This window comes from Rhinolophus sinicus, linkage group LG05, assembly GCF_036562045.2.
Source record: "Rhinolophus sinicus isolate RSC01 linkage group LG05, ASM3656204v1, whole genome shotgun sequence".
Taxonomy (NCBI): Eukaryota; Metazoa; Chordata; class Mammalia; order Chiroptera; family Rhinolophidae; genus Rhinolophus; species Rhinolophus sinicus.
This window is the reverse complement of record NC_133755.1, coordinates 71,094,934-71,111,823: the sequence shown is the minus strand read 5'-3', so window position 1 is coordinate 71,111,823 and position 16,890 is coordinate 71,094,934. Positions and strand designations below refer to the sequence as shown.

Genomic DNA, 16,890 nt, shown 5'->3' with positions numbered 1-16,890 from the left:
GTGGGAATCGAACCGGTGACCTCAGCATTAGGAGCAGGGTGCCTTAACCACCCAAGCCACTGGGCCGGCCCCTATCTACTGAATTTTAAGCGATCCACTTCTGACTTTATCTCGGACAATTAAATTCTCAAACCCGTTGCAACAATGTTGCTAACCTTTTTTGATATCAGAGGGATTATTCATTATGAATTTGTACCAACTGGACAGTTAACCAAGTTGACTATTTGGAAGTGCTGAAAAGGCTGCGTTGAAAAGTTAGACGACTTGAACTTTTCGCCAATAAATCATGGCTCTTGCATCACGACAATGCACCAGCTCACACGGCACTGTCTGTGAGGGAGTTTTTAGCCAGTAAACAAATAACTGTATTGGAACACCCTCCCTACTCACCTGGTCTGGCCCCAACGATTTCTTTCTTTACCCGAAGATAAAGGAATATTGAAAGGAAGACATTTTGATAACATTCAGGACATCAAGGGTAATATGATGACAGCTCTGATGGCCATTCCAGAAAAAAGTTCTAAAGTTGCTTTGAAAGGTGGACTGGGCATTAGCGTAGGTGCATAGCTTCCAAAGGGGGGGTATTTCAAAGGTGACCATAGTGATATTCAGCAATGAGGTATGTAGCACTTTTTCTAGGATGAGTTCACAAACTTAATTGTCTGACCTCATATTCAAACAGAAAACCACAAAGCAGAAACTTCACTATCCTTTTCATGTTTCTGTATCCTTGGTGTTTGGATGGTTCATTCGCATATTAGAGATAAAAAGGAACAGGGCTGAGGTTTACACATCTGACTGGAAAGGAAGAGGCTGTGGACTCATATTTCCTGTGGAAATACTGTGTGGCCAAGTGGCTGAAACAGAAAAAAAAGAGTGTAAATTGATGTCCTAAGTGTGTCTGTCGGTGGAGGCAGACACTGGTGCCTTACTCAGTTAAATGGTCTGTGACTGTGTTAGTTGTAATTAGATGCTAACTAACACCCCATTTGCTCGTAGCAGATCTGTCAACCTTAGTGTTTAAAATGAAAATGTACAAGAATCTAGAGCATATGGATGAGAGGCCCTTTCACCTTCTCAAAAAAGCTAAATGGCAGGAGCACCATCTAAAAGCTTGTTAATACGGTCTTCGGAGATAAGCACTGGAATTAATGAAGCCTGCTTTTCTTTAGCTTGCAGCTAGGGAAGGGAAACAAATAGCTGTAATTCAGTCTGCAGTCCAGATTCGTAAATGAGTTAAACAAGACGCGTGTCAGGAGGACATTAAAAAGCAACACACACAACAGACCAAGTGTGACTTGAGAAGTAAAATGTTATCACTAGATTTCGGGAAACTGGGGTCTCATTGGGCTCTGACACACCCAACTGTGGTCCTGGGTAAGTCTCATGCCCTAGATGTGGCAGTGTCACCCATAACCTGGAGATGGAGTGGCGTGGTATCCGAGGACCCTTCAGGTCTTAACCCTCTGTTCCAAGCCAGGGAAATTGGGGCAAAGGACTGGGGATAGGCCAGCCTTTGACACAAGTGCTGCCCTCATAGGATCTTGGGTCTCTCAGGGTGGCATCCAGCACAGGGACTCTTTATAGCATCACTATGGATGTGTCTGGGCACTCCCAGAATCTCACTGAGTTCATTCAATTATTAGGACAGTGCCCCTCTGTAGCCAACACCCACTGGTTCCAGAGTTACCATCCGCAACTGTGAGAAGAGTGGGTCTACATGAGCCCTTTTCAGTAGCTGGTTTTCAGCCGCCGTTTCCTCCAGCGCCTTCCACTCGGCTTGGCATCCCTGTGCCTTTTCTCATGTGCTCTGGCTTCCACAGGCCTTCACCATGATGGTCCTCTTTCTCTATAGAACATTTTCCATTTGTCTCACTTGAAATACCAGTTTTTCTCTTTCAAATTCCATTCGTATTTGATTAAGCTGGAGAGGCCGATTCCCAACCTACTCTCAGTAGGAATGTGTGCTATGCCCAGAGCACAATGCATCATCACCACCCATCTGATTCATCCAGCCTCTTGTCACCCACACACTGGAGATTTACCTAGTGCAACTGGTGTGCACAGTAAAACTTAGGTGGTCAGCCTGCGCACCCACCCTCTCACCTCTACAGAGAGCATGTTACAGGAAAACCCCCAAACCCATTTCTAAATGGCTTTCCAATACATTACTGACGTGCAGACAGCTGTTGACTTAAACTCATAAATAAGTACAACCGAAATGCTCATCTTTTGCTTTTTTTTTTTTTTTTTTTTTTTTTACAGTGGTGAAAGAGCAGTTGATTAGAAATAAAAGTACACTCCAAAGAGATAGGAGCGGATGTGAGCAACAGAGTGGCTCAAAAGGCCTAAACTTTTGTTTTCTTGAGAATTAGAGTGCAAGAGAGCATTTCCCCACTTGTGGTTTACGCTGCTAAAGGCATTTGATTTCTTTGATTTCAGTTAATTTACAAGAATGTATTCACTTTATATGAGTAAACATAGTCAAAAATTCAGCTTTCCATCCAAAAAAAAAAAAGAAAGTTTACCGTATTACTAATATGGCTATATTTAAATACATTTTCCACGTATATTAGACATCTTGCCATTTTCATGGATTTTTTAATTGTGGTAAAGTATAAATAAACATACCATCCCATTTTTTAGTGCACAGTTCAGTGGCAGTAAGAATATTTACATTGGTGTGCTTCCATCACCACCATCCATCTCCAGAATTTCCTCATTTTCCCAAACAGGAGCTTTGTCCCCATTGCACATAACTCCCCGTCTCTCCTCCTCTAGCCCTTGGCCGCCACCGCTCTACGTCCTGTCTCTATGAAATTGGCTACTCTAAGGACCTCATATAAATGGAATCATACAGTATTTGTCCTTTTGTGACTGGCTTATTTCACTTAGCATAATGTTCTCAAAAGTCATCCATGTTGTTGCAGGTGTCAGGATTTCCTTCCTTTTTATGGCTGAATAATATTCCATTTCGTGGTTTTTAAATAGTACAGTTAGTTACCCACAGTGTGTACATATAGGCTATTTGCTTATATGTATTTTATATAAAATTATCATTGCAGTCTTATATATTCTTATCAACATGTAAAATGTAACCCTATATCAGCCATCCCGAAGGCATCCGTTTATTGTCCTAATCCCTTCCATTGGGTTAAAACAGACCAACAAACAAAGCTCACATATGGCCTAAGGCATGCCCTTGAATATAGGTTCAAAATCAGCATGAGATCTTTGTTAACGAGGAAAGGCACAAAGAATTCCCCATCGTGATATGACGCTTGTACATCTCCAAAATGTGCCAACAGCTGATTCAGAAACAAGGGCCAGACACGTCTAAGGACAAAGTGGCCGGAGCATGTGACTCGGTAGGCAGGGTGTGCTTCCCGGCAGGCCTCCTAACAAAGGGGTGCATGTTTTCTATTGTTCTTCCAAACTCTACACAGACCTGTAACTAACCCTTTTCCCGAACGGAGGGAGCAATGCCCCCCAGCTCCAGACCCCTGGTCAGGACCCTGCCCAGATGGTGGCTCCAGGTAGTATGGCTCCAGTTCCTGCCTTCGAGTAGGTCACTGAATGACATTCTGGGAGTGCTGACAGCCTGATGAAGCTGAACCCAGGGTAGGGAGGGGGCATTCTCCTTGCTTTAAGTGACTTAGGCAGTGTAGACAGCAGGTGTGTGTGTGTCTGTGTGTGTGTGTGTGTGTGTGTGTGTGTGTGTGTGTGTGTGTGTGTGTGTCTGGATCTGGGATGGTGAGGGCTGGTGTTCACCACTTCCTCCAAATGTCTGAATATGTGAATTAGGGAAACAGGGCTACAGCCAATCAGAGCCAGCCTGCTTTCTTCGCCAGTTTCCGTCTCCCACTGCGGTACTGTGGGAGATGCCTTGGTGCTGTGGGTTTCTAACACGTTCCTGCATCTCCATTGCACACCTATGTCCTGGGTGACAGAAACAGCTATCTAATGACAGATGGAAGGTTAGATGTCATTGAATGCATGAACATCCTGTACAGCGTCGTTCTCTCTGGGTCCCCTAAAATACAGTTAGTTCACACAACTGAACACTGGAAAGGTGCAAGGCTGTGCCAGTTTCCTATTTGTGCTCGGTTGGTGTCTCCTGGTGTCCATTTCAAGTATCTTGTGTTTATCCAAATACTAGAAAATGAGCTGCTCATCCAGTGGGCTAGGAGGCCTGAAGGCTCCCTACGTGAGAACCGTCTGGGGCTGTCAGTGGGGAGTGGCTATGTCCCCTGTAGTTCACAGCCACTTTTTACTCCAAGTTTGCCATCATGTTCATACAACTACAAAAATAGAACTGACATTACCGCAGAGGAAGGCAGGTGAAGGACTAAAGTCTCACCAAGAGCTATATTTAATGCTAAGGGGACAGTTTTCCATTCAATTCATGCATGCATTTATTCATATATTCAATCATTCATTCCACAATTGTGCTAAGATCTACAGATAAAATGGTGAAAAAGACACATGTGGCCCTGCTGGAGCTCACTGTGGAGTTAATTACAACACAGTGAGCAGTGCGGGTAGACCAGAAGCACAGAGGAGAAGCCTCCAGTCGAAGGAAAGCACTCCACACAGAGGGAATGGTGGGGCCAAGCCTGCAGGTGAGCAATTATGACCCCTTCAAAATGGAGAAAAGAGGTTCAATTTGTCAGTAGGCCAGAGAGTAAGCAGGGGACAGGGACAGATGTGACTGCAGTCGGAGGCTTCCCCCCCAATTCTCAACAAAAGAGAAACACAAGTGTTTGTGCTGTAGGAAGACCACCAGTCCCCTAACCTGGGGCAACCGCTGCCACCATTTGTGTCTAGTATTTTGCCCATTCTTCTTGGTCTTTACATAGTTTTTAATGACATCAGAAAGGACTTCCCAACAACCACCAAAAAGGTAAAATACAAAATGTTTTGGCCAGTTTATTTGGATAATCCTTTGGTTTTAAATATAGTGTATTAACAGAAAATTGAGATATAGCAAGGTCAACACATCAGGAGACTATGATCATTGAAAATATAGCTTTTATACTCACAGATCCCAGAGATTCTCCTCACAGAGGACGTAACACACCGTATCACAGGGGGCTACGTGAGGAAGTACCCGGTTCAATCAGGAGACAGATGGAGGAGGGGGAATGGAGGGGAAGAGCCTTTACTATGGTTTCCAGGGAAAGAAGGGCTGAGGCAGGTAAGTAGGTTCAGGACTGGCTAGTATGACTTATTTCAGCGGGCTGTGGGACATAGGGGCTGTCCCTGGTTGTTTAGTACCAGGCCCTGGGGTGATTAGGGCAGGGGGATGGTGGCCTGGAGTGTGAGAGCAGATACGGGAGGTGGGAGGGGGAGGTGTGTGGGCTCTGGATTGGTTATCTATATTTGAGAGGTGCACTGGTTGGCAAGTTGTTTACTGTCTCTAGGAATTAGCTGGCCACCCTTTCAGGGTCAGCCAGGTCCCAGATGTCAAAGCATCAAATACAGAAAATGGAAGACATGGTTAATACATCCTTTTGATTAAGCCATGGGGCAGCTGCAATTATATTCTACTGAGCTTCCCAGTACTGAGAATTGAACATAAAATTTAATAAACTTCAAACAGCAAGGTAGGAAAGGTTGCTTCTGAGTAGCATAGGGTGAGAAACCAGAAATAGGATGGTCTGGAAACCCTTCCTAGGCTCAGCCTGCCAGCCAGCCAGCCTTCTGCTGTGTTCAAAGGGTTTCTTGAATGTGGGTGACTCACGGCTGCCTATAGTTGCCATGAGTAATCAATCCTTTCATCCTAAATTGGTTTCTTGAGAGGTGTAAAATGCCTTTAACAGTTGTCTTACATTTTTCTACATATAATTAGTGAATATATTGTTCTCAGCCTATGCAAAACTGCAAAGCTCTTGAATGTATCTCCTCAGTCACGTGGCTGTGTGTGTACTCTCCCTGGTACCGTCATGTCCCATTCATAATTTAATGGTGGCCCAAAGGAATCTATGCCCAGACTTTGGGTGGAGGGCCCGTTGATAGCTAATGGGAAATGCTTCATGACCTACCTTCAGAGTCCCCAATTTTTAGTAATTCTCGAACACAGCTGGTTAGAGAATGAACTGCCACCAAATTTCTGGGAAAAAAACCCCAATTTTATTATGGTATCAAAAGCTACCGATTCCACTTTTAGAAGTTTATTTTAGAAAAAACAATTAGCAACTAGGGAGAAAGATTTATGTGAAGGATGCTTATAGTATTTTTAAAAATAGTGAAAAATAGAAAAAACAAAACAGGTAGTACTTAAATAACTTACCGTGTGGCACTCTGTAAAATGGTGGACTTCCAGCCATCAGAAATCACTTCCAAACAACATAAAAACGCAGGAAGGAAAGAAGGAAGGAAGGAAGGGAAAGAAAGGAGGGAAAAAAGGAGGAAGGGAGGAAAGAAGAAAAAAAGGAAGGAAGGGAAACCCACCAAAAAACTAGGCTATAAAGTTGTGGTATAGTGTGATCTGAATGTTGCAAAGGAAAACATACTTTTCTTTTTTTTTTAGATTTTATTAGGGAAGGGGAACAGGAGTTTATTGGGGAACAGTGTGTACTTCCAGGACTTTTTCCAATTCAAGTTGTTGTCCTTTCAATCTTAGTTGTGGAGGGCACAGTTCAGGTACAGTTGCCCTTATTAGTTGCAGGTGGCCCACCATCCTTTGTGGGAGTCAAGGAATCAAACTGGCAACCTTGTGGTTGAGCGCCCACTGGCCCATGTGAGAATCAAACCAGCAGCCTTCGGAGTTAGGAGCACAGAGCTCCAATCGCCTGAGCCACCGGGCTGGCCCAGGAAAACATACATTTTTGTTAGTAACAAAAAGATGAGAAAATCTTTAATTTTCTTTAGGCTTTTGAGTAAAAAAATAATAATAAAACATCTCCAGTAAACACACGAGTTGTTTTCATTTCTACAATGAGCAAATTACCTCTAAAATTGAAAAAGATCAATAGGTATATTTTTAAAGCTTTTCTTAAAATTCGGGAATATTTATTCCTAAGGATGGAAAATACGCCCGTCTTTTACAGAACCTAAATCTAGACTTCGATGTAGTGTCACATCGTGTCAAGTTAAGAACTTTGCCGTGCCTGCTTATTACATTGAGAATGAAAGAGCTGAGGAAAACAGAGAAGGGGACCAAGGAATGAAGACGATCCCTTGGCAGAAGAGGGAGGTTCTTCTTCATGCTGGTTCACATGAAGGCTTAACAGAGCATTAGACTCTGCGAGACGGAAACCTGTGGAGCTTCATTACTGTGGAGAGTGTAAGAAGCATCCAGGAATATTTTCTGGGCCTGGCTGAGAGAACCCCACATGTTTCCCCAACCACCTGTGCCAGCCTTAAGTGGATGCATTTCAGCAGCCACAGGGCTCCCTGCAAGGGGCAACGCTTTCTGAGCAGCTGGGGCTGACTGCTTCTGGAGAGGCCCAACACATTTCACAGAGAATGGGGAGAAAGAGTCTCCTGTTTTCCTACAGAATTTCTTCCGTACCTCTGGGCACGCTTTGAAAGCAAAGTTAAGCTTTCCATTTTGCTGTATGCATTTTTAAAATGATTCAGTCTTGTGTTTTATGATGATGTTAGTGACCCTGTTTTTATGGCTTAATAAAACATTCGAAGTCTTCATGATGCCACGAAATACTGTACCCAGGGAATATAGCAGCAGCATTCCAATGAGGGAGGAAATGAGAAACAATAGTCCCCAACAGGACAGTCAGTAAGGAGCAGCAAGCCTGTCTTTCAAAAAACTGCTTCTGGAAATGAGCATGGCTATTTTTTTCCCCCTTGACTGGACTGCTTAGGGTTGGCAAAGGGACAGCAGGGGCCAGAGGTGGCAGGAGAGAACACAGAGATGGATTATGCAGGTCCAGTGCAAGGCATTCACTTATCACCCAGCCTTTGGGGCCCTTTAGGCTTTTCCCTGAACACCTCTGAAGGCTGAACTTGCATATCAGTGCCCTTAGGTTCCTGACTGCAGAAAGTAAAGTTCTGGTCATGTCCAAGTGTTTCTCATGCAGTTCTCTGTGTTCCTATCTGACTAATTAGGAAAAATCTGTCTGTGCCTCAGCCCTTCCTGTTTCCCTCTCTGAGCCAGGTGATCTCTGGCACCTCTCCTATTCCTAGAATACTGTGTCCCCTGCTCTTCCAGGATGAAAGGCTAGAGAGCAGGATGTAAACTGGAACTGTCTGCTAAAGTAACCGTGGATGCCTGCTCAACTCCGTGCGAGCGCGCGCACGCGCGCGCGCACACACACACACACACACACACACACACTGTGCTTTTGTATTCAAACACCCTTTTATTCTTATAGAATCCAGGTGTTAACCTTGTAGCTAGGATCCAAAGCCCTCCCTTTTCTTGAATAATTAAATTGCCATGGCCCAGCCTGAGCCCCCTCCCACACTCCGGGGTGTGGGGGGTGTCCTACCTTGCCACTGTCAAGCAGTGTCCACCTTTCAATAGGTGAAGCTTTGAAATTATACTCTTTCCTTTAACATAATCAAATTCTCAGGCAAAGATCCTTTCAATCGCTGTTGATTGTTGTTTAAAAAAATTTTTTTTTCTTTTTATCTTGGCAAAATTCATCCCTTTGTGGCTGCAAATTTTCAAACAGTTTAGCATTCATGTCTCATATCTTTTGTGTCTAAAAGGTTAAATGTGGTGACTTATCATCTTAGCAGAGGCGTAAATTCTTGCAATTTCTGTATCTGGATGCAGTTCCCTATATGTTGGGGGCTAGAGATAAAGAGAGAGGCAATCATCTTGGGTTGATGTGACAGAGATGTGTTTATTTTATATGAGAAAGGGCTCATTGATGAAATCTGTACTTAGGACTTAAGAATTTGTATGCGTGCTAGGATCTTAAAATTGTGCAGTGCCTTGGCAGAGACCACTGGGAATCCACAAAATCCTTTTCTTCTCCCTCTATGCTAAGAAAGCTGTGGCTGGGCACATGGCTGCCCAGCTAAGGACTCCATCTCCCAGCCTTCTTTGCAACTGTGTGGTCACGTGACTCGGCTCTGGACCAGGGAAGCCCAGGGCACTGTGCCTTACCCCACTTCTCCATACTCTTTCCTCAGGAACCTGAACACAGACCTGGCTGCAGCCCAGATTCACCACAAAGATGAGGACAATGCCTCAGGGGATAAAGTGAAACTAGATGGAAGGAACTTGAGTCCTGAACCACATGAGCAGAGAATCCACCCACCTGCCTTTTAGAGTTGAGTGTCTGTAATATAGGCCTCACTCTTTTTACCCTAAGCCACACTCCTTCTTCCCTCCTGCCTCCCTACATTCTCAATGATGCTATTCAGCTCTCTGCAGACCTCAGAACCGCCCTCAGGGCAGTGGTATGTGCACCTTAGGTTGCCATTCCTGGCATGGAAATGGGGTGGCACCCACCCACCCACCCCGTTCTCCTAGCAGCCCTGTGAGGACAATATACAGCCCAGGGAGAGTTTCGAACCGAATGAAGGTGGTGCAGTTCAGGCTATTAAGAATTTTGCTCTTTAAAGTCAAATGCATACTCCTGGTTTCAGTATATGCTGTGTTCTCGTGAATTGAACCCTAAAATCTTAGGACCATGTGAAGATGAAGAAAGGGCCTGACCAGCCAGTTTCTGAAACAAATTGCTACTTTTGCCCCCAAAGGACAAATCTGGGCCATAAAAAGTTGACAGTACAACTGTAATAATTATTGCCACTGTATAGTCAGCCCCTACCATGGCCCAGGCATCAGACAAGGTCTTTAATATATATCATTTCATTTGTTCTTCGTGGAGGCCTCTGGCTGGGAGTATTTCGCTATTTAGGAGATGAGGAAGTTGGGGCACATCACCCAGAATCTGTTGCCTGGAACCACACAGAGAGCAAGGTGGCACTGGGGTTTGGACTGTCCCGTTCTGGAGCACATATGCTTTCTGCTTCACCCTCCACCGGGGCATTTCCATAAGAGCAAAAACCTGGGTGTGGGGCACTGCGAGACTTCAGGGGCTCTGCAGGCCAGGGCTGCCAAGTGCATGAGCAAGGGGGGCAGAGCACTGAAAAATCTTACCTAGCAGGCTTTTTGTCCAATAAAAGCATGTGTTATAAATCACATTGGGGAAAGCACAACCAGGGCTCAGAATAGGAAAGAAGGAATTGATCTAGACTTTTGTCACTCATCTTGGTTATTAGAACATCCTAGAGAACCTTTGCTTTTATTTATTTCACCCCTACAGCAGGGACCAAGATTCAAGATGCAAAGGATTTTCAGGGATAATCAGAATCAGGATGACACTTCTGAGACTTATTTGTCTTGTTTTCTGAGGCGAGGCTCTCCCAAGGAACCTGGGCTCCGGCCTCCTGGACAGTTACTAGCCGCTGCCCAAGGCCCCACAAAACAATTCAGGTGCTCCCAGGCTAAAGAGGAGATGAAAACACAAAACAAAGAAGCAGTGCTGCAAGCCTCACAGGAGACAAGAACTCAGTGTTTATGCAATAGTATCCTTGCAAGGTGAAGTTCGTTAGGCCAGAGAGAATTCTGAAGGTGGCTCACTGAGAGTCAGAGGTGAAGACTCCCTGGCTGGAGTTACTTATCAGGGCTGTGATTTTTAAAAAATGTGTCCCCTCCTCCCACAGTAGTGACCCTATTGCTCAAACACTTTCCCGGTTGTCATCATTAATGTCCTTCTATAGTCATTCCAGTTCAGTTACTAACTTACAGGTTCCAGATATTTTGCCTACTCTTCATGGTCTTGGTGCCAGTTTGGGTAAGAACATAGTCTTATACACTGAAAGAGCAATAATACTTTATTTAAAATATATACAAAAGTATTACTTTGAAACATATATTACTGTCCAACATACATCATATAACACTGATTGATATAAATTTTGGTACCTTCATTCATTCAGCTTTGTGATTTCTCTTTCACTCAAGGCGCTGGAGGAGCAATCTCTTAAATGTCCACTAGAGGGGAGGTGCCCACTGGCTGGTCCCCTCTGTGGTCTGGCTTTGCCCTTGGACACCACTGAGGCTATGCAAGTCTGCCTCATGGGAGCTGAAGGCAAACCCTGACCTTGCTAGGGGCACTCGGGACACAGAATTGATGGGTCCCACCTCAACCACATACCAACTGCCATCTTTCTTTATCCATCTGGGTATAAAAGGAGGATGGAGTTAGTGAGAAAAGATATCAGCTATTTTCTGGACAAATCCTCCTCTGGGCTTAGATTAAGTATATTCTTCTCCTCAACTCCCTTTTTCCCTGCCTCTGTCACCAGTACCACAGGAAGCAACTGTGAGAATGAGGAGCTGGCCTCTTAATACTACCTTGGAAAGGAAACAAGAAGAGAAACAAAAGGGAGCGTCTGTGTACTTGGGCCAAATTTGAGTTACGATTATCTTTGAGATAAATCAGATGACTGCTTTTGGGCACAGCCTGCGTGTGTCCATCACTTTCTCCCCCACAGTGCCCTGCATCTAGTAGGCACTTGATAAAGGCTCATTGAGGGGTAAATAAACGAATGCAGGGGTTCTGCTGACCACGAGCAGACAGCACATACATTTTAGAATCAGAGTGTCTGAGAGATGAAAGAGACATTGGAGATCCTCTAGACCTGCTTCCTCACTTGGCAAATGGGGAAACTGAGGCCCAGAGAAGTGATACGCAACGAACAAGGTCACATGACTAGTTCTTGATAGACTTGGAATCAGGTTTTCTGAATTTCTCTTTAAATGCCCCACTCTCTTCAGATCTGAAACTGTAGAGAGCTTCATGGACTCAGTGGTGTGCCTTGAACTGACGAAAGTTGATCCCACATCAAAAGCTCCCTGTGGTAATGGGTGGCCCTGGGTACAGCGGCCAAGGATGCAGCACAAGCAGAAAGGTCCCCTCTAGGCAGTTTCAGTCCTGGGATCCCAGTCCTACTTGGGCTCAAGGACCAAGGTTGTGGGTATGTGGCCCAGAGGACAGCATCTGAATGAGGTAGGAGGAGCACAGAGATCAGTGAGGACCTGCCAGCGGGTTGGGTGTCTAGTACGCCCCCTGCTGGCAGTTCCACAGTGGAGGTGGATGTGGCAGCTCACAGAAGCTGCAGCCTCAGGGTGTGGAGAGGAAACGTGTAAACAAAGCCCACTGACCACTTGTGAGACTGAAAGCAAGTCGCTACAAACACTTGCTGAAAAGATGAAGTACAAGAGAAGGACTGTGTTTTTTCTGTGCACTGGATATTGATGGAGGCATGGGAAAGAGTGAAGGGAAAGAAGGACAGAGGGACCGTCGCGCAGACAGTGAGGATGAAGGGCTTCGGGTCACAGGGATAGAGTAGGTTATGCAGGTAGGAGGGGTGTGGTACATGCACAAGCACTCGGTGGGCTTCTCATCTCAGCTGAGCTGTCGCTGGACTGTCCCTGGACTTTGAGCCACTGAGGCCTCCAACATGCCACAATGGGAACAGAGAAGCACAGGGGCTCACTCTGCTTCCCAGTGTGATTTTGGTTTCTAGAAAGAATGGTTTGGCCTGGTCAGAAATGCACATCTGATCAACGTAAAGAACCTTGCACTTTTCCCCATAAATCACAAAGGTAAATGCCTCTGAGGAATGCTGGTGTCAAATAAAGGACACCCACTTGGGTTTCTCACATCGCAATATGGCACTATGGGAGTTTCTCTTAAGCTGGCGCAGACGGAGCTCTTCAGACAGAGCTTTCCTCCTGCTCCACACTCAACCAACCTCACTCCCAGCTGCCCTCCTCTTCCCTAACTTTCTGCCCACCTTCTGCACCTCTTTACCCGTTTCCCAGCATCTTAACTACCTTCCAGGTTCCATCAGACCCACACCCTTCAGCAAGAAACAAAACTACTTCATGTTGCAAACTTGGGAGTAGCAGGTCATCTGGTAACAAATGAGTACCTTTGTGCTTAAATGACCACCACAAAACGCCGAGCGACTCAGGTGCCAGGAGGCAGAGCAGACAGACAGCGGGGCTCGGTCCGCCCCGGCTCTGCGCGCCTCCTCCCCTCCGCCTGCCTCTCTCTAGACGGCGGACTGATTTTCGTTGCAGGCATAGACCGTGCTTGGCTGGATTCTCCTTCGGATCCGCTCAGGCACTCTGGGGGGGATTTGAAAGGTCTGCGGCAGCAACTCGATGCAGGCCTCGCGGAACTTTTTGATCCTCCAGCAGTAGACGATGGGGTTGAAGACAGACTTGACGTAGCTCAGCCACAGGACGCAGGAGCTGGTGGTGTAGAAGGAGGGGCTGCAGTAGAACCTGCGGCTAAACACGGACAGGAGGCTGTAGACCGAGTGCGGCAGCCAGCACAGCGAAAAGCCCACGAAGAGGATGAGGATGGTGGTGAAGGCCTTGGTTTTGAAGCTCAAGTCCAAGCTGACCTGCTGCTGCCGCTGGAGCCGCCTCAAGCCGGCCCTGGTGAGCTGTCTGAGGTCCAGGCTGTCGGACTGGTTGTGGACGCGGGTGGCGTTCTTCCGGAAGGTGTGCAGGATACACAGGTAAGAGCACAGCATGACACCGAAGGGGACGAAGAACACGGCCACCACCAGCGTCACCACGTAGGCACGGCTGGCCGGGAACTCTGTGTAGCCCAGTACGCACTGGGGGGCCCGCGCCGGCACCTCCACGATGGTCCAGCCGGCCAGCGAGGGAGCCGACACGCAGAAAGACAGCGCCCAGGACACGGCGATGATCACCTTGGCCCTCCGCGGGTTCAGCTTGTCCTGGCGTTGGACGATGATGAGAAAGCGGTCCACGCTGATGATAAGCAGGATGGCCACGCCCTCCAGGACGAAAAACCAGTAGAGTGTGGCTGACAGCCGGCAAAAGTAGTCCCCGAAGTGCCAGTGGACGGTGATGAGCGTGATGGCGGTGAAGGGCATGCAGCATAAGGACAGCATGATGTCAGAGAAGGCCAGCGTGGCCAGCAACAGGTTGATGGCTGAGCGCATGGCCGGCCTCTGGTACACGATGACGCAGACGACAGCATTGCCGAGGAGTCCGACGACCATCATCAGCAGCATGATCACCGCCAAGCACACCCGGAGGGGCGCGGGCGGAGTGGTCGCCCCGGTGTCGGATGAGTTGCTCCCGGTCAGCAGCGCGTATTCGAAAGTCTCAATGGACGTGCCGTTACAGGACATCATGGAGAAAACTTGGAGCCGGCACGGAAACGCCTGGAGGGACTCCCCTCAGCGCTTTGGGGGCTGCCGTCTTCCGTCTGCCGGCTGCATCTTCTGCCCGGATGTCTTGGACCGCTCATGCCCCGGAACGGTGGAGACAATCGTCTGTCTTTGCGAGCACCAGCCGGGATTTGCGATTCATCAGTCACGTCCGCACCTTCTCGAAGACAACCGCCTGTGTCCACGGCTGCGCACTTGGGCGCTCTCTGTAGCCTGGAGCAAAGAGCCGGGAAGAGAAGGTAGTCAGTCTTTCCAAGCACGTGTGGAATCGAGAGCCTAGCTTACATTTGGCAGGTATTTTGAGAGTCGAGAGAAACACTGACTCGTTTATTTACCGTTTGCGACAAGGCTTGGTATTCACAAGTACGATGAGCCTTGTCAAGTAACCCAGGGAAACCTACTCAGACCCACCTTTCAGGGGACCAGAAAGTGAATACTTTATAATCAGCGTTTACGGTAATAAGCATGTATTTCATAACTTGAATTACAAGCAGCCGGACTGAATGAAGCTTTGGACAAGCCAATTTCCCTTAGAATGACACTTCCGTGAGGTCAAGGATTTTCGTGTGTCCCCCTCTGCTGTCTCTCCAGCACCTAGAACAGTGCCTGGCACATAGAAGTTACCTTACATGGTAGTTGTGCTGCTTCTGTGATATTTGTTTAGCTTTATTTTGAGATCAATGTACACTCACATGCAATTGTAAGACATAATCCAGTTACATCCTGTCTGCCCATTATCCTGTTTTCCCTAATGGCAACAACTTGGATAGCTATAGTACTGCTATAATATTACTTTTGGAAACACTGGTGGAAAGGAAGAAACGCTCCCCAAATATACCCCTTTTAAAAGATGATGTTAATTTTTATTTTGTTTCCCATAGATGTGACAAGAATGGTGTTCAGGAGCTCGGGTCCAGCGTCAGATTGGGTGAAATCCAGCCTCCACCACTTACCTGTCACTGGGCATCCTCTGGCAGGCTGCTGAACCTCTGCCAGTGTGACCTCTTTGTGTGTGACGTACAAACAACGATTAGGCCAACTTACAGAACAGTGGCAAAGATTAGATGAGAGAACACCCATTAAGTGCCTGCATCATAGTGCTCAATAAACCTTAACTGTGATCATTTGAGCCCTGAGACAAGTCAATTACAACGTTGCAATGATTATTGCTTAATTTATATGTGATACAGGAGCCCACATTTGCGTCTGTTTTAGACCTGCCAACAGGTGAAACGGCTCCACCCAGAGTGAGGATGTTTTGTAGTACATTTACTGCTCGCTCAAGCCCACCACTTCCAATGGAGCTGATTGCATCAGGCAGCTGACCCAAGGGCAGCTAATCCACAGCCTGGCCAATGATGGCAGAGCTGCAATGCTCTCATTCACTCAGCTAGAAATCGGAACTAGGAAATACTGAGAGACTAAAGTCACTGCCATGAGGAATGTAATAAAGGGACTTATAGAAAAAAAGCCACAGGGTGTGTTGGATGTTCTCCGTTTGCCCCTCCAAATCTCCTGGCCACTCTCTCCACCTTGACCCTGCCTGGGAGACTGGGCCCCTTGCTTAGGGAGAGACATGAAGTCTTTTTTGCCCTGGTTGTGGTTGGCAGAGGTTCATTGTTCTCCGAAGGTCTCAGCCCCTCCAGGGCAGTTCTCCCCACCCACCTCTCCACTTCGCTAATTGCCTCAACGTGTAGACCTAGGAGTGATGGAGCTTCCTACACTGCTAGCTCTATGGTGCTTCCCCAACCTTCACTGGTTTCCCTGAACCTGGCCTCACCTTTGACAAGAATCTTATATTAATCAGGTCTGATCTCTTTCCTATCTACATGCTGACTGATACAAGGGGTCCTGGTAAACTGAAGCTACGAGGAAGCAGAAACTAACCATAAGCAGATATTAGGAGGAAGAGAAAATTAATATAGGTATGTGTCTGTTCATGGAGGCAGAAACACAAGGCAATCTACTTCAATTCCTGACAGGTTTCCAATTAAGTTTGCATTTCATACACATTTACAGTATTTATTCCTTTCTTTGTTTTTAACTGAATTTTTAGCTTTTTGTTTTATCTAATCTTTTATACCAACCTTTGCCATCACCTCTGAGAGACAACCTCTTTTTATCATTTTGTAGTTTGGGTTTTGCTGATGGTTACCCCCATAACTCTAGATGATTAGCTTATATCCAATTTCTTGATTTACCCCCATGAAAGATGAGGGTTTTGCTCACTCTACACGACCTCACTCCTCTCTTCCTAACAGTTGGTGATTCATTATTTTTAAAATAATTCAACTAGGTTATCATTGTAACTATAAAAAACATACATAAATATTTGTATGGACATTATCTCTCCATCTCGACTCTGTAAGATATGGAATTGGTACCTCTTCCCTTTTCCCCACCTCTTCTCTCTCTCTTTCACATCCATTCTGTCATCAACTATGCCTTTACTTTTACCTAAAGTCATTAATATTTACATTCTTTCCTGAATTCACAACCGGGTCTCCTATGCCCTTTGTATCAGTTGACTTTAGGAATTTAACTCTGTTGTGCAGGGAGTCCAGCGGGGTCTCTGCTCCCGCTCCCCACAAGAGAACGCAGGATATGGTGAGGCCAAAAAGGAACACCCACGGAGCCATAGATAGGGGAGTCATACCACTATAGTCTCGCTGGAGGCTGGGTTGGAGA

The 16,890-nt window shown here is 46.4% G+C and overlaps 1 protein-coding gene across 4 annotated transcripts in view; it reads right to left on the bottom strand.

Annotated features, from left to right (window-relative positions):
• Positions 1 to 9,525: 9,525 nt before the first annotated feature.
• GPR45 (G protein-coupled receptor 45) overlaps positions 9,526 to 16,890 on the bottom strand; it is an 86,857-nt gene continuing 79,492 nt past the window's right edge. For 2 of the 4 annotated variants that reach the window (XM_019751703.2, XM_019751705.2), the window contains exon 2: positions 9,526 to 14,415. In XM_019751703.2, coding sequence (XP_019607262.1) covers positions 13,045 to 14,166 — 1,122 coding nt within the window. In that variant the 5' untranslated portion in view covers positions 14,167 to 14,415 and the 3' untranslated portion in view covers positions 9,526 to 13,044. The remainder of the gene's footprint in view (positions 14,416 to 16,890) is intronic. The other 2 variants (XM_074332474.1, XM_074332473.1) reach the window with 1 other exon arrangement.